The 24,179-nt window shown below is 41.2% G+C and overlaps 1 protein-coding gene across 4 annotated transcripts in view; it reads left to right on the forward strand.

Moving 5' to 3' along the window:
- The window catches only part of NOX4 (NADPH oxidase 4), a 107,268-nt gene that overhangs the window by 31,710 nt on the left and 51,379 nt on the right, over positions 1-24,179 (forward strand). For all 4 annotated transcript variants that reach the window (XM_061457925.1, XM_061457927.1, XM_061457926.1 and 1 more), the window contains one exon: positions 15,746-15,806. In XM_061457925.1, the coding sequence (XP_061313909.1) occupies positions 15,746-15,806 (61 nt within the window). The remainder of the gene's footprint in view (positions 1-15,745; positions 15,807-24,179) is intronic.

Here is a 24,179-nt window from a genome sequence, read left to right on the forward strand (position 1 = left end):
AGACATATTTCAGTAGAACATCAACTATGCTGGAGAAATGCTGTTATTGGGTAAATGGCTCTTTTACAGCATAATGAGGATTTGAAACGTCTAGGTTTATGACAATCCTTGTGCCCAGCCTGAGCAGGGGATAGTCATTTCCATATGTCTTTCTAGGTCATAGAATATGCCTTGGGCTGCTATCCTGCTTCGAAAGGTTTTTTTTCTGTTGTTGTTTAATGTGATACCAAACATGGGACTGCACTTATAAAGCGTGTAGGCAATAACTTAACTCAGTAGTTTTTTCTGCTCCCTTCTGACCTACTTGTAGTTACCAAGCAAGCTGGAAGACTGCTGCTGCTTCTTTTCTTGGATGATGATAACCCCTGGGTTATTTTCCTAGGCTGATGTAGGACTGTGGGGCTCAGAGCTACAGCAGGAGAAGCATGTGGGGGTATGGGGCTTCGGATACTGGAAGTACAGTGCTGCAATGACTGCAGCAGTGCTCTGGGGAAGACTGCACCCTGCTTCCTGGTGCTGTTGTCCTGCTTAGAATCATAGAATGGTTTAGGTTGGAAGGGACCTCTAAAGGTCATATAGTCCAATCCTCTGGTGCTAAGCAGGGACGTCTTCAACTAGATCAGGTTGCTCAGAGCCCCATCTAGCTTGACCTTAAATGTTTCCAGGGATGGGCCATCTACCATCTCTCTGGGCAGCCTGTGCCAATGTTTTACCACCCTCATCATGAAAAATTTCTTCTGTGCATCTAGTGTGAATCTACCCTCTCCTAGCTTAATATCATTACCTCTTGTCCTATTGCAACAGATCCTTACTAAAATGTCTGACCACAGGGTCTATGAGATGTCCTTTTTTAAGCTGATGAAACATCTCAGTACCTGGAGTAAGCTTAAAAAGACAAGAAGTGACCAATTCAGGTGTATCTTTGTATTCTAAGCAAGGGCTATAAGCAAAAGTGGAAAGGAAGGGGTAAATCAGCGTGAAGGAGTCATGCAGATATCTTACTAGTCCCTTCCCTTTTCAAGGTTGTGTAATATTTAGTTTAGCTCAGTTTCTTACATAACACCAGGGTGGAGGAAAGCACTGAGAGGCTGTGTAAAGGGCCTGAGCCCACTCCCATTGCATTCTGGCAAAGCTCCCATGTGCTTCACTTAGAGCCAGGGGGAACTCTGAATCGTAACCAAGTGAGCATAAAGAGGTAGGCATTGCTCAGGAATGTGTGCAGTGTCCTTTATTTTCTTTTCCTTTCTGTCTATTGAAAGCATTCTTTCCCTGCTGATGGGAAGGAATGAGCAAAAGTCGTTGGTGCAAAATGCACACAGGGAATTTGGAGAAGCAATATCCATGTTGCTCTGAACTCAGAGCTGCCAGTCTGGTTTCTTTGCTAACCTGTGACCTGGCTGTGCTGTCAAAGACTTCATGTTACAGAATCATGAAATGGTTGAGATAGAGAGGGACCTCTGGAGATCATCATGTCCAACCCTCTGTTCCAACAGGGCCACCTAAACCTAGGTACCCGGGACCATGTCCATATGGCTTTTGAATATCTCCAAAGATGGAGACCATGCCAACCTGTGCTCAGTCACCCTTACTGTAAGAAAGTGTCTCCTGATGTTCAGAGGAAAACTCTTGGGTTTCAGCTTGTGCCTATTGGTTCTGGTCCTGCCACTGGGCGCCACTGAACAGAGTCTGGCTCCATCCTCTTTGCACCCTCCTTTCAGGTATTTATATGCATTGATAAGGTCCCCTTCAGTCTTCTCTTCTCCAGGCTGAACAGTCCCAGGTCTTGGTCTTTCTTCATAGGGAAGATGTTCCAGATACTTAATCATCCTCATGGGCTTTGGTTGGACTCTCACCAGTATGTCCATCTCTCTCTTGCAATGAGGAACCCAGCACTGGACAGTCTCCAAGTGCGGCCTCACAAGTGTTGAATACAGGGGAAGAGTCACCTCCCTTTACCTTTGGCAGTGTCACTTGTACTCACTGAAATTCAGGCACTTGGAGATCCCAGTATCCTCTCACAATCAATATAGAAGCTGGCATTTTTCAACTCAATTCTTGAAGCATGCTTCCACTGTTTTTTATTCCCAAGTGACTTTGCATTCAGTAGTGTGGCTCCTTGACTTTGTTATCCATTGGGAAGGCTGGGAGTGGTAAGGGAGGTATGACCCAGCGTCTGTCTGGGATGCCTGCAAATGGGATTCCTGGCCAGTGCTAGATAGTTTGTGATGGGCAGTCATTTCATATCGTCTTCATTGCTCCATTGTCTTTGGTTTTACTTTACCAAAGCACTTTCTTCTTAACATCTTTTACTGTGTTTCTTTCACTGGTTTCTCTACACAACTGTTACTATGCTGTGTAAAACTGCTAGTAACATTCTCAGTCCTATGCACCTTTGTTTCTGATTTACTTGGTAGGACACTATTGCATCTTACAGTTGAATCTGAGCAGAATACAGTTAGCTCCAAGATACTTGGATCTGTAGTAGTGAGAAGTATTTTCTGTGATTAAATATTTTAGTTGAGGGTTTGTAAAGGGACAAGTTATTTTTGTGTGTTTCCCCTTGATGAACTCTATTATGGAGATTTGTCTTTCAGACCCAAGTGCGCAGTATGGGCTGGAGATCAGACCATCCAAAGAAACATCCGAAATCTCTTAGTGCTCTGCTTCCTGAGACTGACATTTCTTTACGCTTTTGTGGAAGAAAGTGTGGAACTCATCTGCTGTGGAATACAGTTTAAATGTCGCTGTCTATAGCAACCCTTAAAGCCCTTGGAAAAGAAAACAAGTGTTAGCAGTATTATGGATTTCTAGTAATAAGGGTGTTCCTTCATCCCAGTTCAAATACCCAAACTCTGCTTCTACTCTTAGTATACAAAGCACCATCTCTTACCAAAAGATTTTGGGGAGTATTTGTTTCCCGTTACTTCATTCTGGTTCTCTTCCTTTTAACCTGTGTAGAGGCCAAGGCTTGTTTTTTATGGTAGCATTAGTTTTCTTTCCAGCTCCATCTTATATTTTCTGCCTGGTATTGGGTTCCCTCTCCTTCCAGACACTTAAATACACTACTGATTACTTGCAGCAGCATGAAACCATAGTACTGACTGTTTATAGCTGAATGCTTTCTGTTTATTTTTCTAATGAATGACTTCAGAGGTAGTTCCCACTTAGAATATATTTTAGTGTCTTACAAAGGAAGTCACTTTTTCTGCTGTGTTTTTGGGATGCCTTGCATTGGTATGCAGTGATTGGAAGTAAGCCTCATGAAAATAGCCTTGTGTTTTGCAGTTGTTAAGTGCTGGGCCCTTTCATGTGGTCTCTGCTGAATCTACTAGAGTCAATGCATGCCACAAACTCACACAAGCTGCAGTTTAGACAGTTTGGCTACCAAAAACCTGGTGTCCACTCCTAGCACTTCATAAAACTTGATTACCTTGTTGTTTTAGTAGTGTTAGTTTGCTTATGGAAAAAGAAGGTAGGAAACAATTACATAATTTCATATGAGACTTAGACTGTGACCTTGAAGTAAGGACAAAACTAGGAGGCTAAGTCTTAATTTGGGGATGGCTTGGATCCCAGGTTTAGTGAAACTTGTGTTCTGCAACAAGTATCCACAAATGCAGGATCAAATGATGTGTTTTACACCAAATTTGTGACAGTTTTGGTTGTCACTAGCTGCTGTCATGCCCTTGTCTCCCCTTGGAGCTGAAATCTGTGTTGCACAAAGATAGGAGATACTGTTCTGCCATTGTGGTGTGAATTCAGAACTCACCTGAACTGCTGTCTGAATAGCTTAAAGTTTAAAATCCTTCCTTCTGGTGCATGCATGGAACAATGCAAACTGTTCTTTCAGTGGGTACCAACTCTAAAAGAGAATTACCACCTCTAAGGAAGAAAGAAAACTTAGTCCTGATGGTTCATGCGGTAGTGAACTGAATCTTTCTTACTGCTGCTTTTTACAGTGGTGGCTATGGAGTAAAGCCTAGCAAGTGCCATGGTGATTGAATGAGTTAGTTTGCAGAATCCTCTTTGCTGAAGTTGAATCACTGATGGAAAGGCTTCATTAAGTTTTATGGCAGCAGCATAGAGCTGCTCTTTGGAATAGTTTGGGTTTTTTTCAGCTAAACTACTGGGTCTCAAAGGATTGTCCTCTTTTATTTCTGACAATTGTTTGTGTGTGATAAGTTATTGTTTCAGGTCTCTGGGCCTTATAGCAGCCTTCCAGTGCAATAAATCTTAGCCCACTAAGCTGAGGCTCTTAGGCAGGGAAAAACCATTGCCTAGTTTGTATAGGTCAACCTTTACTGACCGACTTGACGTAGGGATTTCATTCCTTTCACCATCATTCCTCCTGGCATGGCACCACTTGTAGGATGCCTCCTCCCATCCTGTGGTTCTGAATTAAGCACCCATAATCCCTTTTTGGAAACAATTAAAAAGCTACCTGTTATTACGATAAAAGGTGTAATTTGAAGACGTTGACCTACACTGTAAGAAGTTGACTGTTTATGTAGAAAGAGTCCTACCTCTTCTACTCCTGTGAACAGTGAAACCTTAGGTATTTTGGGTAGATGTCCTTATACTTTACTCATATGTAGAAAGCAGACCAGGACCTCATCTGTCATTCCAAGAGGTACATATCCCGAGCTTGATATTTGTTGTCTTTTCAGATTATCACTGGTTCAGCACTAAAGTTGTCCTTTGGTGACTATTTTTTTTTAAATTAACAAGTAAATGTATCCCAAGGTGCTCTTGTTGGTACTCACACAGAGGTAAATTGCGTAAACTTCTCTTGAGCTTTTCCTGTGTAAGACATACCTGCGTATCCACTGATGGGTGGCTTCACAAGATAGAGTTAATAGGGGCAGATGGCATGGAAGCAGCACATACAAAGCAAAAAATAAAACCAAACCAAAGAATCCAAAGCAAAGACCACAGCCTTCAGACTCAAGGACTTGAGGAAATATCTGCTTTATACTGACATGAATGGCTGCTTCTTCATATCCTCCAAAGAGTTTTGGCTCTTCATTCAATGCCTAGATCCTGTTTCTGGTTGTAGATAAGCAGAGATAACTACCTGAGATGGGTAGAAATTTTCTCCTTGTTACAATGTTCTCTGACTTCCCCTGTTTCAATGCTGCATAACAAATCTGCTTATAAATCCCATTGAAGTGGCACCTGGAAGAGTCTGGTCATATAAGCTCCAACAAGTTCTGCCCTTTTGCTGGTTCTGTCTTTTTGCACAGATCGTTAAGTTGAAGCAGATCACATCAGGAGGATTTGTAGAGCGATGTCTTTCTTCCTTTTCTTTCATTCCACATGCAGTTCTGCCTGAGTAAGAAAAGAAAAAAGCCTGGAGGGACTTGAATGCTCTGCTTATATACACGGATGGTCAAATCTGTGCTAAGTCATTTACGGTATGTAGCAAGTTAGGGGGCCACTATGTATGCATTTCTTAGTAAGTCAAAGCTCTTTTGAGGAGGGGAGAGGACAAGTTCGTATATGCAGATAGTCAGATCCACAAACAAAACCCAAATATATTACTGAGAAAGAATACCTTGCCTGATTCATATCCAAATTAAAATCCTATAAAGTAATAATTACTGAACCCTAGGCAGAGAAACTTTAAAGTCCATTAATCATCTCAGAGTAGGTAGAAGAATTACCTGAAAGGGGTTTCTGGGTGTAGATGACTAATTACAGTACTGTACATAAATAGTCTCAGAGCTATTACTTATTCATAGATTTTCTGCCATTTAAGGTTTTTTATTTGTTTTGGTTTGATTTTTTTTATAGATTGAGTTTTCCTTGTTACCTTCACACCTCTATTTAAGTCCATCTGGTATCTGGATTTGTCCTAATGAGATTACAATATGATGGCCTTGATCTCTGCATTCACATTTTTGAGCTTGATGCCTTGTCAGAAAGATCTCAGCAAATAATACATGAGTATAAACAGCTGTCACAAGTAACGCATTTGCTTTTCTAAGAGAAAATCAGTGTTTTGTAGATCCAAGGTTGTCTTTATCGTTGGGTAATCCGGAATTAACTTAAAATCAGTGGCGGTATTAACAGTCTAGCAGTTAAGCTTTAGCTCAAACCTTCTTTTGTGCAAGAACTTTTGTACTATGCAAGGAGCAAAACTGGAGATGATGGAGAAACACGTCTCCTGTACTATAAAATAAACTTGGGAAATAAACAATCCACAACAGGAAAAACCTAGGGCCAAATTCTGAAATTCTTCATAAAAAATTATAATTATAAAGTTGTTGGAAGTTTGCCTGAGTAAGAAGTATGTGAGGACATCAGGAGCTAAGTTCATACTGACAGATAAATACACTAAACCCAAAATCTAACACAATGACATTCTAATAAGATTTGTTAGATATCTTGTGCAAATGGTGATGAAACTTGCCTTTATGAGACGAGTTACAGAGCGTTTAGGGAAATGCAGATAGGGAGTATCTTGCTGGCAAACTAAAGAAATCACTAGAGCTTGGCTGCTCTCCATAGAAATAGACAATCTGGCAGCTGTTTGACAAAGAATTTAAGTAAAGCAAGAATAGAAGAGAGTAATATCTCAGATACCTTTTGTACTTCCTTAGGCTTTCTTGTTTGGTTTTGGGCTTAATAGTTTTGGAGTCTGCATAAAAACCCTAAGTAAACCTTTGCTTTCAGTTAAACGTACAAATCTGACTCTCTTGGACCAAGGGAACATAGAAGTTACACCCAAATTCACTAAATCCTGAGTCCTCCTTCAGCAGATACTTTAAACAGGAGGTGTCTGATCCCTCTCATGAGCACTATTTTCTTCTGATATTAGGAAAGTAAATTTACAGTATATAACAAGCGTCTACTGACTCTGGCAGTGTGCTTTCTCCCATCAGAGGCAGTTAGCTGCTAGGTCGGGTTAGGGGAAAGTCTAGGAAGTGCAGGAGAATGACAGAATGAAAAAGCCAAGCACAACTTTCAAATGTGTGGGCAAACTATTAGAGGAAATGAAGCACTCTGCCTCTTGCTGTCCTAAAATTAAGACCAGCTGACTGGCTGGGATCTGTGCTTTACCCTGGCAAAATGCTGTGTGTGCTGGCAAGGTAGTTTGGAGGAACACGGTGTTATTAAAGGTGTTGGTGATCCAACCAAAAAACCTGTTGATCCTTTGATGGTTCTTTCCATACGTGCCTCACACCACAGGGAGCCAGTCTGCGCAAGTCTGGAGGTGGCCCATAGTTTCTGCTCAGTGATGATGGAGCCTTTTGTGCCACTTAGTTTCCTTGTTCATGCATTTTTCAGCTCAGCACAGTGTGGCTTGGCAATTTATCTGTTGGAAAGCCCCGGGCTGCCTCAAAAGGAGCGTGACCGGCAGGTTGAAAGAGGTGATCTTGCCCCTCTACTCTGCTCTTGTGAGACCTCACCTGGAGTATTGTGTGCAGTTCTGGTGTCCTCAACATAAAAAGGACGTGGAACTGTTGGAACAAGTCCAGAGGAGGCCACGAGGATGATCAGGGGACTGGAGCACCTCTGTATGAAGACAGGCTGAGGAAGTTGGGGCTGTTAAGCCTGGAGAAGAGAAGGCTGCGTGGAGACCTCATAGCAGCCTTCCAGTATCTGAAGGGGGCCTATAGGGATGCTGGGGAGGGACTCTTCATTAGGGACTGTAGTGACAGGACAAGGGGTAACGGGTTCAAACTTAAACAGGGGAAGTTTAGATTGGATATAAGGAGGAAATTCTTTCCTGTGAGGGTGGTGAGGCACTGGAATAGGTTGCCCAGGGAGGTTGTGAATGCTCCATCCCTGGCGGTGTTTACGCCAGGTTGGACAGAGCCTTGGGTGATATGGTTTAGTGTGAGGTGTCCCTGCCCATGGTAGGGGGGGTGGAACGAGATGATCTTAAGGTCCTTTCCAACCCTAACTATTCTATGATTCTATGATTCTATATCCTTGGAGGACTTGGAGAGGCAGCCTTGTGCAGGGACATTGCTCTGCTGCCTTCTGCTCCTTCAGGAACAAAGCCTTGTATCCTGAGCATCCCATAAGGTTGTGGCTTGTTTTCTCCACTAGCTAGCAACTTGAAACGCAGAAACTATATGGGCTGAATATTGCTGGGATTGAAACATTTTCACTGTTTCAGGGCGTTGGACTTGATGACCCTTGTGGCTTCCTTCCACCATGAGCCTGTGAAGTGCAATGTGTGTGCTGGGGTGAAAGGGTAGTCAGCAAGCTTTTTTACCTTAGTTGAGCTGCAGAGGCAAAGAAATACTGACTAGTCTGTAGAAGAGTATCTGTAGCAGCAATAGAGTAGCAGTTGGGCTATTACAGATTTACTAGAAAATTATTAATGAAGTAATTGCATATTATTTATTCAACGGTGTGTATTTTTTAATACAACACTATGTATTTTACAACTGTTGGTCTCTTACAGTCCTAAGGCATCTATTACAGTAAAGATTCATGTTTTCTTGTGGCACAAGAGTGAAACCAAAGAACAAATGCTCATGGATTGAGACATCATCAAATAAAAGATTGTTTTGAACACTGAGAGTAATTTAACAACTGAGGCTGCAAGGAGTGAAGTAGTGAAGGCTGAACCACAGGCTCACAGGAGCTGGTGGGTGTGGGTTTGTGGTTTATGTTACAGAAGAAGTTAGACCCCAGATGACCGGAATGATCCTTCTTGCCACCGCAGCTGATCAGTGGTGCGTCTTGAGCATCCCACAGTGTTCTGGTGTGGTTTTTCTAGTATCTAGACTGCAGGTGTTTGGGTTTCTACAGCAAGGACTACAAGGGAATTGAAAGCAAAAGGTGTTCAGGATGTGTTTCTGCAGCTGGGCTGCTTGGAAGGAGTCAGATGTGCAATGGGAGGGCTCAGGCTAAAGCAACGGGTATTCAAGGCATGATGGTCTCAGCTTGATTATCCAGACACCCTTTGATACTTAAATTATGTTCCATGGTTAGGATTTCCCCACATTCAGAGATGTTATGATGTCTGATGATGTCTGCCAGTTAAATCAGGAGAGCTGTAAGGCCAAGTCTCTAACAGGGAAAGCTTTTAGACAAAATCCAATCTGTAGAATAACACAAAACAGAAAAATAGAGTCCTTTTAGAGAATCTCCCAGCTTTTGGGGCAGAGATGGGTTTAAAAGAGTAACTCCTCAGATAAACCTTTTGTTTTTCCCTCTGAAGTCTGCTGCTTATGGGATTCATTAGTTTAAAACAAGGGTAACCCGGTGTGACAGAGTTCACCTCCTATGAATCAGACTGGAGTCTAGCTACTATTTTTTTGGCTACCTTTATAAAGCATGACTGTGTTTGTCATCACTCCTCTTCATTTCCTAGTGGCAGGATGAATCATTTTAGGAATGTTTATATCAGTTCTATGTGAAAACAGACAAGCTACAGCTCACTGAGCTCCAGAGGTTCACATTTTATTAGCTGAAAAGGCTGAAAAAAATTTCTTGTTTCTTTTTTTTCCCCTTTATGGGAAGGAAAGTACGTTGTTTTTAGTTCTCCTCTCCCCCCTTAATTCTGCCTCTTTCCCAAACATGCTAAGTCTTTAATGTGTTTTTCTTGATCTGTGTAAGGGTTCATCCAAGTCTGGAGCAAGGATGGGCTGATGAAACGGGGTTTGTGGTGCAGCTGGTTCACACTGGCAGGCAGGCAGAGGCATGGAAACAGGGCAGGGACTCCGCAATGTTTAGAATCCCTGCCAGGGTATCTGCAGTTCCATATTAGGATCATATCAAGGCTTTTTCCCCCAAAGTAAAAGATTAGTTTGAAGGAGTTTCCCTTTATTTAAACACTCTGCAATAGCTTTTTAGTTCCCAGAATCAAAGATGAGGTTTCACTTTGTTTTTACAACTCTGGCACAGATCTTTATAACTTTGGATGCAATTCAGTGCCCAACTACAGCACCAGACACAGTTGGTGCTTATTGTGGTGCATCAGCTTGAGAGCAGTATGTCCACAGGAACTTGGAAGGAGCTGTATTTGCAGAGCCATGTGGTGGTACATAACTTGGGCATCCCTTTCATCTCCTTTTTCCAGACAATACATATTCTGCTGTGTTATACTGGTGAACGCCTCAGCACTTCTGTGACAGTGCTGTAATCAAAACCTAACAGGTCTCTAAAAAGTCTTCATAATTCTTATGGTAGAGATGTACAGAAGACTGGAAACTTCCAGAAATTAACTATTTTATTGCTAGTTTGCTGTTGACTGACCCCAACTCCCTTCACCTTCAGGTCTAGAAAGAGTGGTATACAATATTTCAATAGTATGTAATGCAATTAAAGTTATTTCAGTAAGGTTTGCCCTGTTTCCTTTTCTGGGAAGGATTCTTGGCTGGGAGTAGGTACCAGAGATGTTAAATATTCAGGGTATTCTAAGCTGGAAACATAGACACCAATAACATAGTTTTCATTTACTGTATGTTATGCTCTCATATGCACAGATTTCTCCATTGCTCATTGCCTCCAGTTGATCTTTATACCAATATAAAGTGGGTGTAAAGTGTTACAGCTATGATCCAGCAGTAATCAGTTCATTCGCTTTGTCTAAAAGCAAAGCATAGAGGACAGCTGAGAACATGTTCACATTGTAAAACTGATAAATAAAATACATTTCAAGTATGTATTAATCTAGTCGTGCATTAAACAGTAATTAACTTATTAAGATTATTTGAAAAACCTATATTTAATGTTAACGTAGAGGTCAATAGTAAAGCTGCAGCTCCTGCTGAGGGTAATTTTGTGGTTTATAAGCATAAAGTTCTGCAGGGATTGTTGCAAGTTTCCTATGGGATAATTTGCATTTGTATTTCAAGTTAGTTTGGAATAAAAGGGAAAAAAATACATGGAAAGGTGTTTTTTTTTGTCAGGATATAGAATAATCTATATATCTGAAGGGGGCCTATAAGGATGCTGGGGAGGGACTCTTCATTAGGGACTGTAGTGATAGGACAGTGTTAGTGATAGGTAACGGGTTAAAGCTTAAAGAGAGGAAGTTTAGACTGGATATAAGGAAGAAGTTCTTTACTGTGAGGGTGGTGAGGCACTGGAACGGGTTGCCCAGGGAAGTGTTAAATGCTTCATCCCTGGTGGTGTTCAAGGCCAGGCTGGACAGAGCCTTGGGTGTGAGGTGTCCCTGCCCATGGCAGGGGGGTTGGTACTGAATGATCTTAAGGTCCTTTCCAACCCTAATGATTCTATGATTCTAATCTGAATTCTATCAGTTTATCTGCATTTAAAATAGTATTGTCGCTGCTTTGAATGTGAAAATACATACAGAAATAAAGTAAGAATAGGCACTGTGAACTTGCTGACATGTGATTAACAGCTCTGAGGAAATCTTCCAACTTTCCAATGCTAAGAACATAGTTTGGTTTCTCCAGAGGTGTAAATCTGCACAGCTTTATTAAACTTAATAGAATTCCTTTGGTTTTCAGATGGTTTTGGAGGATGGCCAAATACAGGCGGATAACCTGATTAACATAGACGTTCCCACCTGAAAAAGCTTTCACTTTTTCAAGGTATAGATAGCTTGAGGTCAGAATGAGATTAACATAGCTTCATATAATTGCACATCTGCCACAGTTAGTTTGTGTACCATAGCAGTTTAATCAAATGAGTGTGGCAGATGGGGTTCATTTAACTCCTCAAAATGCAGAATGAGCTACTGAAAAACTTACCTGTTGTGACCTTTTTCTTTAACGATGTCTAATGTCTCCTCTCATTACAGACTATCCAAGTTAGTGATTTACCTGTTTGGAAGACATTTATTTAGGGAAAAGGAAATTGTTTGGGTTTTAGGCTGTTTTTTCTTCAATATTGGCTAATCTTTGCAAATTCCTCTTGGTCATTGTACCGGGCTTCTTGCAGCTCCCACCACAGTAGAGTTGATAGTCACTGGATTGTCTGTTAGGGCTCCCAGATTAAAAGGAGCAGAGGAAAATCCCAAGCACTATTTGCCAGAAGACATTTTAAGAACTATTTTAACAAGGCTCATGTGCTTATTCTCTTGATTTCCAATTTAAGAGGGTGCTTCAGCTTGTGCTCATATTCATAGAACATAAGTAGATGTCAGTTTAATGTGTGTATGCGATGACTGTAATACAGATCTTGAAGCAGCGCTTAGCTGTGCAGTGTTTCAAAGATGAGATATGGCAAATTGAAAGTAAATAAGGTGATCAGAGACTTAGATACATAAAACAGCCAAAAGTATCATTATTCACAAGATTTTTGACACTGTTTCTCATAAAATCCTCCTAGAGAAATTGATGAAGTGTGGAGTTGATGAATGCTGGGAGTTAGATGGAAAACTGCTGAGCTTAAAGGGTTGTGATCTGTGGCAGAGTCCAACTGGCGGCCAGGCAGCAGTGGTGTACCGCAGGGATTGACACTGGTTTGCAAATGATACAGAACGTGGAAGAGTGGATGTTACACTATGAGGTTGTGGTTGTGCTGACATTTGAGGGACTTTGGGATGCTGAAAACTGGGCTGATGGTAACTTCATAAAGGTTGTGAAAGGGAATTGCCAAACCTGCACCTGATAAGGAATAACCCCAGGTACTAGTGATGGGAACTGACTGGGTGAAAGCTGCTCAGCTGTCCTGGTGGACGCAAAGCTGACCTTGAGCCAGCAATGTGCCCTTGCAGCAAAAAAGGCCCACAGCCTCCTGGGATGTAATAGACAGAGCACTGCCAGCAAGTCAAGGGAGTATCTCAGAACTGGTGAGATATATCTGGAGCTCTGTGTCCCTTTCTGGGCTCCCCAGTACAAGAGAAATCTAGATGTATTGGAGCAGAAAGGGCTAGGAAGATGAATAAGATACTGGAGCATCTCATATGAAGAGAGGCTGAGAGAGCTGGAACTGATGCAAGACTGAAGGAAACAGAGCCAGACTCAGGGGTGCCCAGTGACAAAACAACACAAACTGAAGTACAGGAGGTTCCATCTGAACATAGAAAAAACCCCACTTTCTTCTGTGAGGGTGCCCAGAGAGTCTGTGGACTCTCCATCCTTGGAGACATCCAAAGCACAACAGACCCTGATTGAGCAGGAGAATTGAAGTAGCCAGTCTCCAGAGGTGCTTTCTAGTCTCAGCTGTCCTATGATTCTGTGATTTCATGAAGAAGGTTAAATATATAAGAGGATATTTTCATTCAAGTGCCCAATGGTCTGTCAGTAACATGGGGAAATTTCATAGTTAAATTTCTGTAAAACTGTCTTTGAATGTTTTCTTCAGCTTCTGGAATATTTTCTCTAATAGTCTGAAAAAAAAACGAAACCCCACAATTTTGAGACTTGTAATTGTGTTTGCAGAGATGAAAGAGGTAAAATAAGTGTTCTGTGCAGTAAAAACATGCATACAATTTTCAAAGTTCAAATTACAGGTCCATAGGAAAGTCTTAAATCAGAAGAGGCCTCTGGGGGTCATCTGGTTCAGCCTTTGGTGTAAGGGCTCTAGATTAGGTTATGTAGGGACCTATGAAGCTGAATTAGCCACCTGGTTACCTATTCCATAGTGAGGAATATTTTTCTTATGTCCAGATGGAATTTCCCCTGAAGCAACTTATGCTCCTGGTCTTTTCTCCTGTCACAATGGATGATGGTGAGAGCACCTTCATCTTTCCTATAGCTATTTTCTAGGTATCAGAAAACAATGATCTTCCTTGAGCCTTCTCTTCTGTGAGTTACACAAGCACATTCCCTTATTGACTTCTCTTTGCATGTCAGGTTCTCCAATCCTCTCATCATCTTGGTGGCCCTTTGCTGGACCATCTACAGTCTTTCTTCCTCTCAGACACAGGAAATTCACTCCATGTAGCATAGATGATGAGTGTATTTCTTCTGGTAAGATTTAGCTGCGCAGTAAGATTTTTCCAGAACTCTCATACCCAATTATAAGTATCAAAATAGGCTTCCTAAGTCTAGAAATAAATAAATAAATCTACTTTTATTGGATTTTTTTCCAGGATCGTGCAGAAAGGAGATAGTCACAAGGGTAGTGTAAAAGATAACAGATTTGAACCTATTCTGGCTGGAGACCAGGAGTATTCTGCCTTTAACTTTAATGGAAGGAGGGTTATAAAACAGACAGTTTTATAGAAGATATGCTGAACTGGGACTGTGCGTAATTGGACTAAGAAAATCACTCGACCTCCTGTAAAACAGAGAGCCCTGGGACAGCCCAGCTTGAAAGATGAACTCAGCTAAAGGCTATTAGAGAAAGCCCCAGGAGAACAGATCTTTTTGCAGCCAGTCTGCAAGTTTCTAACTGAGAGGCTGGTTACATACTTCTGTCTGGAGAATTGTCTTGATATCTTTATTGGAAGACATTGCAACAAGCCACAACAAATAATGGCTTCATTGTGTGAGGTTTGCCTGCATCCCTCCCTTGATGCCATTTTATTTGAAGGCTAAGACTGGGTGAAATAATTCTGAGAAAAGTTTTTGTACCAAATTTTTATAGGAACACTTGACAAGGAATTAATTATGAGTCTATCTAGTAATCAGTACTCTTAACAAGAATGCTCTTCCCTTTAAGGAAAATGGAGCACCTTGTTGGGACATTGCATTCCCCATTTGAAGTTGGCCAAGATGTAGAGAATAATAACCTTTTATCTGTGTTTGCTGCTAAGTAAAGAAATGATAGGAACTGAGCCTCAGCCCTGAGGCCAGTGGTTTCATATTCCACAACAGATTATGTTGGGAATACTAATGGCAATGGTCCAGAACAGAGCCAAGAACTGATGGATGATTGCTTATTTGGTGCTTGGATTCACTTTGTGGGCCCCTTTTATTTCTAATATAGGTGAGTTCCTTGAATTTAAGCCCTCTTCTGAGAATTCGTATTTGTATCAGTAGAACAAAAAAGGCAGGAGTGTCATCTGTTGGGTGTTGGATTCATGATGGACCTTGGATCAGTCAATACAGTTTCTAAGAAAGGTGTCAAAACTCAATAGTAGTACTTTCTGTCAACAAGAAAACAGTGGTGTTGGTTCATAAAAAGAAAGTGAAAAATCTTCCCTTGAGGAATAGTTGCTTGTCCTGTTTATATGTGAAATCACTTGATGTACCTGCTTATATGTGAAATCACTTGATGTACCTGCAGAAGCTGTCCAGACAGTGCATTTGAAATCTTCCTATAGCTAACAGGGAACAGAACTGGTGGGACTCCTTAGACCTTTGATATGGCTTGACTGGAGGTTTTTAGATACTGTGGTGTGGATAAGATTGTAAATAATATCATTCCTGTGTTGATAATCACAAGTAAGTAGCCCTGAGTGAAGGGCATAGGTGCAGAATGAGAGAATGATGGCTCAAAACCATGTGCCCTGACATTCAGGAACCAGAAATCTCTTAAATACCTTGATTTAAGAGTGATGAGGCCTAATTTTGAATTACGTGTCAATAGTAGAGGGAGTATTACTGTACTCTTGTATCCGCAGTATCATTGCTGAGTAATGCTCAGTGAAGTGACTGCTCTGAATCATAAGCCCATCCTAAACTCCTCTGAGACCAGAAGAAAGGGTCGAGACTTGAGTGGAGACTATCCATGCTTCGCTTCATGAACTACACTGATGCTATGCTTGTTTTCTGAAGTGTATATATACAGCCATGCACCAGTATGGCTGCTCAGGACTGGCATACTTACACCAGGTTCTGTCTTAACAACTGTACTTTGAATGTGTTTTGTTATTTTATTGTTACTCAGAAGTGATCCTTAATATATTTAATATTTTTAGTGCCCTACAGATACCAAAGCAACGTTTGGGGTCCACCTTAAAGTAGTAGGAGACTGGACAGGTATGTAGAAAACCAGTTCCTTTTCAGAGACAAATACCTTTACTTGAACTGTTACCCCTTTCTGGCTTCAGCACGATTGTACTTTAGTTGTGGTGTATTCTCACTAGAGATCGCTCATGCTTGCTCTCCCAGAGTTGTTTTATTACATTCTTGGCGCAACCCCTGCTTTATTCAAATGTATGTTTCTTCAGATAACATGTATTTCCAACTACTAACAGATCTTATGATTGCAATGCCATAATTTTCAGTGTTCCTCCATTTCTGCGTCTTCTCCCTATTTCCATGTAGCCTGCTGCCCTGTGCAGTGCAGTGCCTCTGTGCATAGTAGTGTCTGCAGAAAGGCTGAAATGTGCAGCTCCCAGATAAAGGGATTTTGATGCCAGCAGTTGGGATAGCTGCCAGGTTAATTAACGCCTGTGGAACACTGAGATTGCAGGTTGCTTTCATGTTCTTCCATGATCTTCCCTTGCTCTTTGAATGCCCTCCAGGCAAGGGGTATAAGCCAGGATTCCCCACAGAGAAGAGTGGAGATTTGCTACTCCCTGTGACAGTTGTATACTCCAGTGATAGTTGTCATTATTCTTTGGCAGCTGACTTTCTCCTTGCTTAGCATAGCATTCCCTTGTAAGGACGACAAATGTACAACACCGTCTTGTTCCTTTCTTATGGAGAATTGTTTTCCATGTTAATTTGTATCAGCTTGTGTGTTTGTGGAACTGAGTCAGATGAGTTTGTTGCCCTAAAAGGGATTAGACCAATTCAGGGAAAATAAGTCCGTGAATATCTGTTAACTTTTTGGTCTGGCTGCATATTTGGCAGTGGAAGTCACTGAAACTTTAATAGGCAGAGGTTGGGAGGACAGTGCCATATGCACATATGCTTCATAATCACCCTGACTTTCTGTTCATGTTTTAAGTATAGGATGTTGGCCAGACAAAGGCAGATTATGAGGCTAATCATACTGCCCCAGTATGATTGCTCTTTTGTTGTAAGCATCATTCCTACCTGGGAAAGGACAGTAGGCTATTGGGAAAAATGGGGTGGAGAAGTACTGCCTAAATGAGTTTTCCAAAAGCAGTTGCATCTTTGAAGTTTTCTGATTGCCTCTGTGGTGTGAATTGCTCTCTATTAGCATTTAAATGTTATGCTCCCAACTCAGTATTTGTATTTCCCATTGAGAGCCAGGTTTGCCTAGATGGGACTGTATGAGGTTCAAGACATCGTCACATTACAGAGGCCATTTGTTGTATGAGTTTTGTAAAACAGGGCTATCTCTCCCTGGCTCAGACGTGCAGTCAGGAAGCAGGCAGTTTACCCGACCCTTTATGCCACATCTAGAGCCCTGTTCTCACTCAGCCCCTTCAGCCCTGTGACAATTCATGGTCTCTAATCTGCTGACTGCTTGAGGAAGGATTATTATATTTGCCACTGTCCTTATTATCTTTCTTAAGCATGCTCTAATGGCTGCTTCTGCACACAGGATATTGGGCTGGAGGAGTTTTTATGTGAAATACTGCTATTTGAGCTCCTCTCAAGACCTGTTCTCTCAGCCTTTATCCTATTTATTCAAATTCTCTTGTGTATCACATTTTTCCATTCCTGACAGTTTATGCCTGACACCAAAGAGAGTTAACAGCTTATTTCAGAGAACTCAATTACAAGCCTAAATTGAAAGGATGCAGGAGTAGCACAGATATGCTGTGCAATGAAGAGAAGAGCCGGTTAGAGTCATTTTTCCCTTTCAGCTTCTGCTGCCTGCACCTGGGAGATGTGGTGAAGGAGCAATTTCCTGCCATTAACTGTAGGTCTTGAGGGCGGATGCACGTTGCTGGCAAACCAATTCTATGAGTTGTGTTTCAGGTCAAGTCCCTGACACCAAGTCTTAAGTATCGAAAATTTTATAGAATACCTCGTGGCCTTAGTGTCTGTGTTTTGTAGGTTGGGAAAGCAACTGCATGTCAAGAGAAAAGATAGGGGTAATAGGATGGTCAGCTCCCGATGACAAGTTGCTGTTATTACAAAGTCTTTTATTGCCCATATCCCAGTGCTTATCATTTTAGGTAGCCAATGGAAGAAGCTGTAAGAGGTGTCTCCTGTAAAAGGCAGTCACTCCAGAGGTAATTTTTTTTCATAGGAGCACATACTTAGTAGATTTTCAGGCAATGCAATTAATTGCTTTTTAAAGCAGTGATTTGAATAATGAAAATAGTAAGACAAAAAAAATAAGAGAGGAAGAAACCTCAGAAACAGTAGCTGTGAGACCTTTGCAAACCAAATGGTAATCCAGAACATTTCTTGCTCTACTGAAGTCAAAGTGGTACTGTCTCAGCTTAGAAGGGCTCAGAACCTGTCCTCCTCAGAAGCAGATTTGAATAAAGGCATAACATTCTCTTCCATTAGATAAATTCCCAATATAAATCTGAGCTCTTTCATTTCTCATCTGTGTTATGCTGGTGTTAATAACTGTATCGTGCTAAGTTTTCATGTTCACCACAGAAAACAGACATACAGGCACTGGTGTTGCTGTAATGTACCTTCTGATGCCAGTGTAGCAGATCCTTTCACATGAAATACTTCTCATGGCTCCTTTTGTAGACCTCTGACCTGTTTATGAGACAAGCCAGGCCCTAAGCATGGCTTTTTCTCTTCATTCATTGTACAGAAGGTCTAGTTACAATACATCACTAAGTCAGAGGTAGTTTAGTTAATTGACATTTAGTTGTGATTTTTCCCATATAGAGTTTCCTAATGTTATTTTTCCGTATTTTGCCATGTGTACTAGTTATTGTGAATAGTGGAATAGATATTATAGATCTCCCTAAAAAATGGGTTTGTGATAATGTAGTTGCTGTCATGTTTTAACTCCAGCTAGCAACTAAGTACCACGGAGCTGCTCACTCATTTCCCACCCTGCTTCTCCAGTGGGATGGGGAAGAGAATGAGAAAAAAGGTAAAGCCCAGGGGTTAAGATAAGAACAGCTTAATAATTGAAATAAAATAAAACAATAATAACAATAACAATAATGATAACAATTATAACAGGAAAAAATAAGAAGGAGGAATAAAAACAAAGAGAGACAAGTGATGCCCAATACAATGCTCACTACCCGCCAACTGATACCCAGCCCAGCCTGAGCACCGATTGGTGCCTTCTGGGTAACTCCCCCCATTTTCTATACTGGACATGATGTGCTGTGGTATGGAATACCCCTATAGCTAGTTTGGGTCAGGTGTCCTGTCTGTGCTCCCTCCCAGCTTCTCATGCTCCTCACTGACAGAGCATGAGAGACTGAAAAGCCCTTTATTGCAGTAAGTGCTGCTGAGCAAGAACTAAAACATCGGTGTGTTGTCAGTGTTGTTCTCAGACTAAAGCCAAAACACAGCACTGCATCAGCTACTAGGAAGAAAATTAACTCCGTCCCAGCCAAAGCCAGGACACTATTCTTTTGCTGCTTAAGTCAGTGTTTTTGTGGAATAGCATCTATTCCACAAAATGTTGTGGAATTGTGGTGGCTTTTACTGTTAATGCAATTGTTTCATCATACTACAAAGGTGAAACCTATGGCTGTAGGGCACAGCTTAGTTAGACTGCCAGGATGAAGACACCCCGGGTATAATGGCTTTTCAGTGGCTAGTCTGTGGTAATGGCAGAGGTGAAGTTCTGCAGGTTGGGTTACCCTCTGGCTCAGAGCTAAGTCAGTGTGTCTTTGACAGTTATTGCAGCTGAGCTGGTGGATGGCCACTTTAAACCCTGCAGTATCATTGAAGTCTCTGTAATGGCTTGTGCATTGCTTAGACCTGTGAGATCCATGGGTTAGCTGATAAGCTGATCTTGTTACTCGCCTGCCCTCTGAACACCTTTGTTTCATTCTGCTTCTCTCGTATCTCTGTGCTCACCTATTTCTTCCTCAGCTTTGAACAAATTGTTGGCTTAGTATTTACAAAAGGGTTTTTCAAAAACTTTTGCTGTCCCCCTTATTATCTAGTTTGTCATCAGTGTTGTCATCCGTCAGCCTTATGCTTCCCCTGTCCTTGCTGCTGGCTCAAGTACTGCTTTAGTTTTAAAGCTGACATGTCGTCTGGCACCTCCAGAGGGGAAAAAGAGAAGCCATGGGCCATGCCTTGTGTCCAAACACTTCACAGCAGTAAAAAAATCCATGTCAGTGTATCAAGACAATGTGTCTCATTCACCAGACAAACATCAGGGTGCGAGACAGAAAGTGATATTGATGATGCCGAGCTAACAGACTGCTGAGGCCGTGCAGCATGTTTTTGTGGAAAATAAATACACAGCACTTAGAGGTGTTAAGGTGAACTGCATTGCCTTAAGGCAATAAAACATTGCTGTTGTGTTGCAAGTGTGCTGCTGGTACAAATTGGTGTGGGGCTGTGTTTAAAACACTGCTGCTGTTCTGCACTCTACAGTAGTTGTGATCTTGTAGTGACATCCTCCTCTTGTGCAGGTGTGTATGATTCTAGAGACATTTGCAAGGCTTGACCACGCTTCTGAGCAGCATGGTATTGATTGTGGGGATGCCATAAGAGCATTTTAATACCACTGGTTGAATCTAAGACTCCTGTCCTATAGGTTACTGAATGTCATGGCAGCAGGATGTGTCGATGTGTGCTGGAACTCTCCAGCTAGGTTCAGGACAGATCATGGGGTACCACTGTGCATGACCCTAGTAAAATCTAGGCCTTGTCAGGAAATATATCTATTTTTGCTTAATTCTTCCTTTTAGAGATGAGAATATACAGGTTCATTAGGTCAGTTGGGTACTGACTACCTTATTTTGAATCCGATGTGGTATGATGTGAATTTTTGTCAGATATTGTCATAGTCCTTTTTTTGGAAGGTCCAGATTTGGAGCAGGAAATTTCAGGAAATAAAACAAAACTTTTTTTTTCAGTTAAAAACAATAATTTTTCCAGAAATATGTGAAAGCATGGCTCTTGTTTATCTCCCTATGGACTAAAACCTGAGACAGAAAAAGAATACACACCCCAGATTTCTATTTTTAAGCAGTTTTAAGGCAGTTGTTTTGGATTTTGGAGGCTAAGGATTTTTTGCATGCTCACCAGAAGAAAATAAACATAGCTTTTGAGTGGCTCTGAAGGAAGAATGACCTGAACTTGCTGGGCTGGGAGGGTTTGTCAGATGGTTCAGGAGTATCTATGTGATCTTGTTAAACCCTTGCAGCTCCTAGTTTAGAGAGTGCCTGAAGCATCCTAAGGTTTGCTGTACATTGCTGTGCTTAGCTGGGATTTATCAGCAAGGTCAGGAGCTAGCAAAGAAGTTGTATTTCATTTTCAGTTACCCCAGGGACAGGTATAGACATATTGAAGTGGTGGATTATTCAGTCAGTATCTACAATAGCCTTAGATATTTTGATTCAGACTGGAGGAGCGTGTGAAGCCGATGACAAGAAGGAATAATAAGACTACAAAGTTTGCCTGCAGGATATGACAAGGTTGTCCCAGGATCACTATAACTGCTACCGGGTTTCTCTAAAAATATCTAGTCATCAGTGGTGAACAGTTGGTCAAGTCTCCTGCTGTTACTTCAAGCTTTGTTTGATTTGGGCCTTTTTCATTCCATAGTAACATGCATTTTGTTGTGTTTAGTTATTCCATGAGATTCCTGGCAGGGTGTGGAGGTGTTAATGACGTGGTACTGTTGCTTGTTCCAGCAAAATCAATGTGTGGTTTTGGAAGCATAAGGCAGAGATTCAATAGAGGTTATTTTCCTCTGTTAGATCTTATGAGTACCAATTCTTATATTATCAGTGAATCCTACTTACAATTCTGAGGAACGTATGAGTGCTAGAAAGGTTTAATTCTGTTGCTTTCTATAAAATTTGTCATTAGTAAGAAGAGTAATATTATTACATTACTGGGAGGTTACATTACTGGGAGGTTTAAAATGCTTTAACAATATGGTTAGCCAAAATGTGCCATAAAGGGTGCTAGTTCTATTCTTCATTGCCATTAATGTTCATTAATTATTCTACTTATGACTGCAAGCAAGTTCAATAACAGACAGGATTAAGGGAATGGAGAAAAAGAAGGAGAGCAGATTTAGTTTCCTGGCTCAATGCTGAAAGCCCTTTTCCTCTGATTAAAGCATTAATGCTGAAGGTGAACAGACCTGAATTTTTGGCTCCAGACCTCAATGTTTTTCATTAGTTGACCTCCAACTGGCTTAGTACCAAACCCAGCATGTCTTGAGACAACTCTGATTTGAATAGTTAATGAGTTTTGCATGGGAAAAAAAAAAGATTTTTAGGTGAAAAAGTTGTCTGGAAGGAATTTTTCTTCTACTCCAAAGACCTTTCTTCATGCATTCTGTTGTTTGTAAATGTCCGCCTTTTGTGTATCCTAGGCTCTTTTTGTTCATGCAATGATTATAGAAAATGACATGTCTGAATGACGTAACTTATCCTTGGATATAATATGCACAGGATATGTGGATGTTTCTGTACTTAAAAACTGATCCAAAAATACAAGGTTGAAGGATTCCTTGCAGTGCCTCAGATGTTTTAAGCGCCCTTATGAGCTATGGGAATGAAACCTGTGGAGCACATTAACATGTAGCAGCTGATGGGATATAAGGAAGAAGTTCTTTACTGTAAGGGTGGTGAGGCACTGGAATGGGTTGCCCAAGGAAGTTGTGAATGCTCCATCCCTGGCAGTCAAGGCCAGGCTGGACAGAGCCTTGGGTGACATGGTTTAGTGTGAGGTGTCCCTGCCCATGGCAGGGGGGGTGGAACTGGATTATCTTAAGATCCTTTCCAATGATTCTATGATTCTAAATGAGTGCAGTGAAAAAAGGCAAAAGGCTACTCCCTACTTTGAAAATAGAGTCACAATAAAGAAAAGCTCTGGAGCATGTATTTGATTGGACTGCCAGAGTAATTTCTGGATTTGTAATTGCTATTTATATGCTGGATTTGCTGTTCTGGGGTTGTGTGAGTTTTACCATTTTTCTGTTAATCTTTGCTAGGGATGCTTAGGGAAGCCCCATTCTTGTGGTAGGTTGTAGAGGTACACACAGCTGCTTCAGGCAGTGAATATACAAAGTCTGGCTGGACTTTCCAGTTCCTTTGTGCACCTTTAACAAGCTCAGATGTGTAATAGTTCCTAGAGAAATGAGAGAGTCCACACTGAAATGCCAGCACTTCCCTGGGGGCGGTAGTGGACTCCCCTAGATGCCACTCAAGTTTTGCTGAAGAATTCCTACTGAACGTCACCTTGTTTTGATCTCAGTTCATTAAAACTTCTCCCTTATGCTCAGAAGAAAAAAGCAGACACACTGAAGACGTGGAATTATGAGCTACCACAGTTTAAATAACAATTACTAGTTAAAATATCTTAAAAGTAGATTTGAAAGGTTTTGTTTGAGGATCCTTTTCTAACAGATTGAGAAATTGTTGTCGTTAATTAGGAAAATGTATTTCAAACTTGGACCATCAAAAAAAGAACAAAAAACTTCCATAGGAATTGATATTTACAAACTTTTGTGCTCAGAGGGGCAGTTGTCTTTATGTACTCCCAACGCTCGCATGATGCTTTGGAATTTCTTAGAATAATTTCTATACAGAAGTTAACACAAACAAAACCCAAAACTTGGGGTTGAAATTGATTGGAGATTTTTCAGCTTCAACCTGTTGATGTCTACGTTCTCTTTCCAGGCTGTTTGTGAAAATGAAGCTCAAATCTGCGATAATGTCGTAATTGAGTGGGTTTTCCTGGTTTTCATCTTTTCTCTTTCCTCCTTCATTTCCAGGCAAAGACCATGACTGGAAAATGCATGTGCATTTTGGTTGTTGCCTCAGTGTGTGCAGATACTTGCATAAGCTGAGCATGGCGACTTTGAACCTTCTATTTGGTTGGTCTGTTGTACTAAGTTCAAGTTCTGAGATCTTGCATTTATCTGGCTCTTTGCTTTCTGCACCTTCTCCACTTCTAACATTCATTTTAAATATAGAAGTATTTAGGTCCCATCACTGATTTGAGCTGTGGTAAGATCTAAGTTGTAGCTATCTATTGCCATAAAGACCACCAGCAGTGGTGGTTGCTGGGCTAGTCAGAAGACTACATATGATGGTGACTTGCATTGCTCCTTATTCCTTGGTCTCTCCTACCTGTCTGCTTATTTCTACAGATGCCTTGTCTGAGCTTGGTTGAGAAGGAAGAGGGGCCCAGAATTTGTTTAGTGCTCAGCAGTTAAGTGTGGGAGTTAATTAAAACTCCCACAATGTTGCAAATGTCATCATGATCAAATACCATGGTCAAATGACATTTTCCATGTATTTCGACAGAAAATACTCTCTAGCTCCTTGCTGTCATATTAGTGTTGATAGGATGTCCTAT

This window comes from Pezoporus flaviventris, unplaced genomic scaffold (assembly GCF_033815535.1).
Source record: "Pezoporus flaviventris isolate CSIRO_AGI_PZ_B2104156 unplaced genomic scaffold, CSIRO_AGI_Pfla_v1 ptg000025l, whole genome shotgun sequence".
Classification (NCBI taxonomy): Eukaryota; Metazoa; Chordata; class Aves; order Psittaciformes; family Psittacidae; genus Pezoporus; species Pezoporus flaviventris.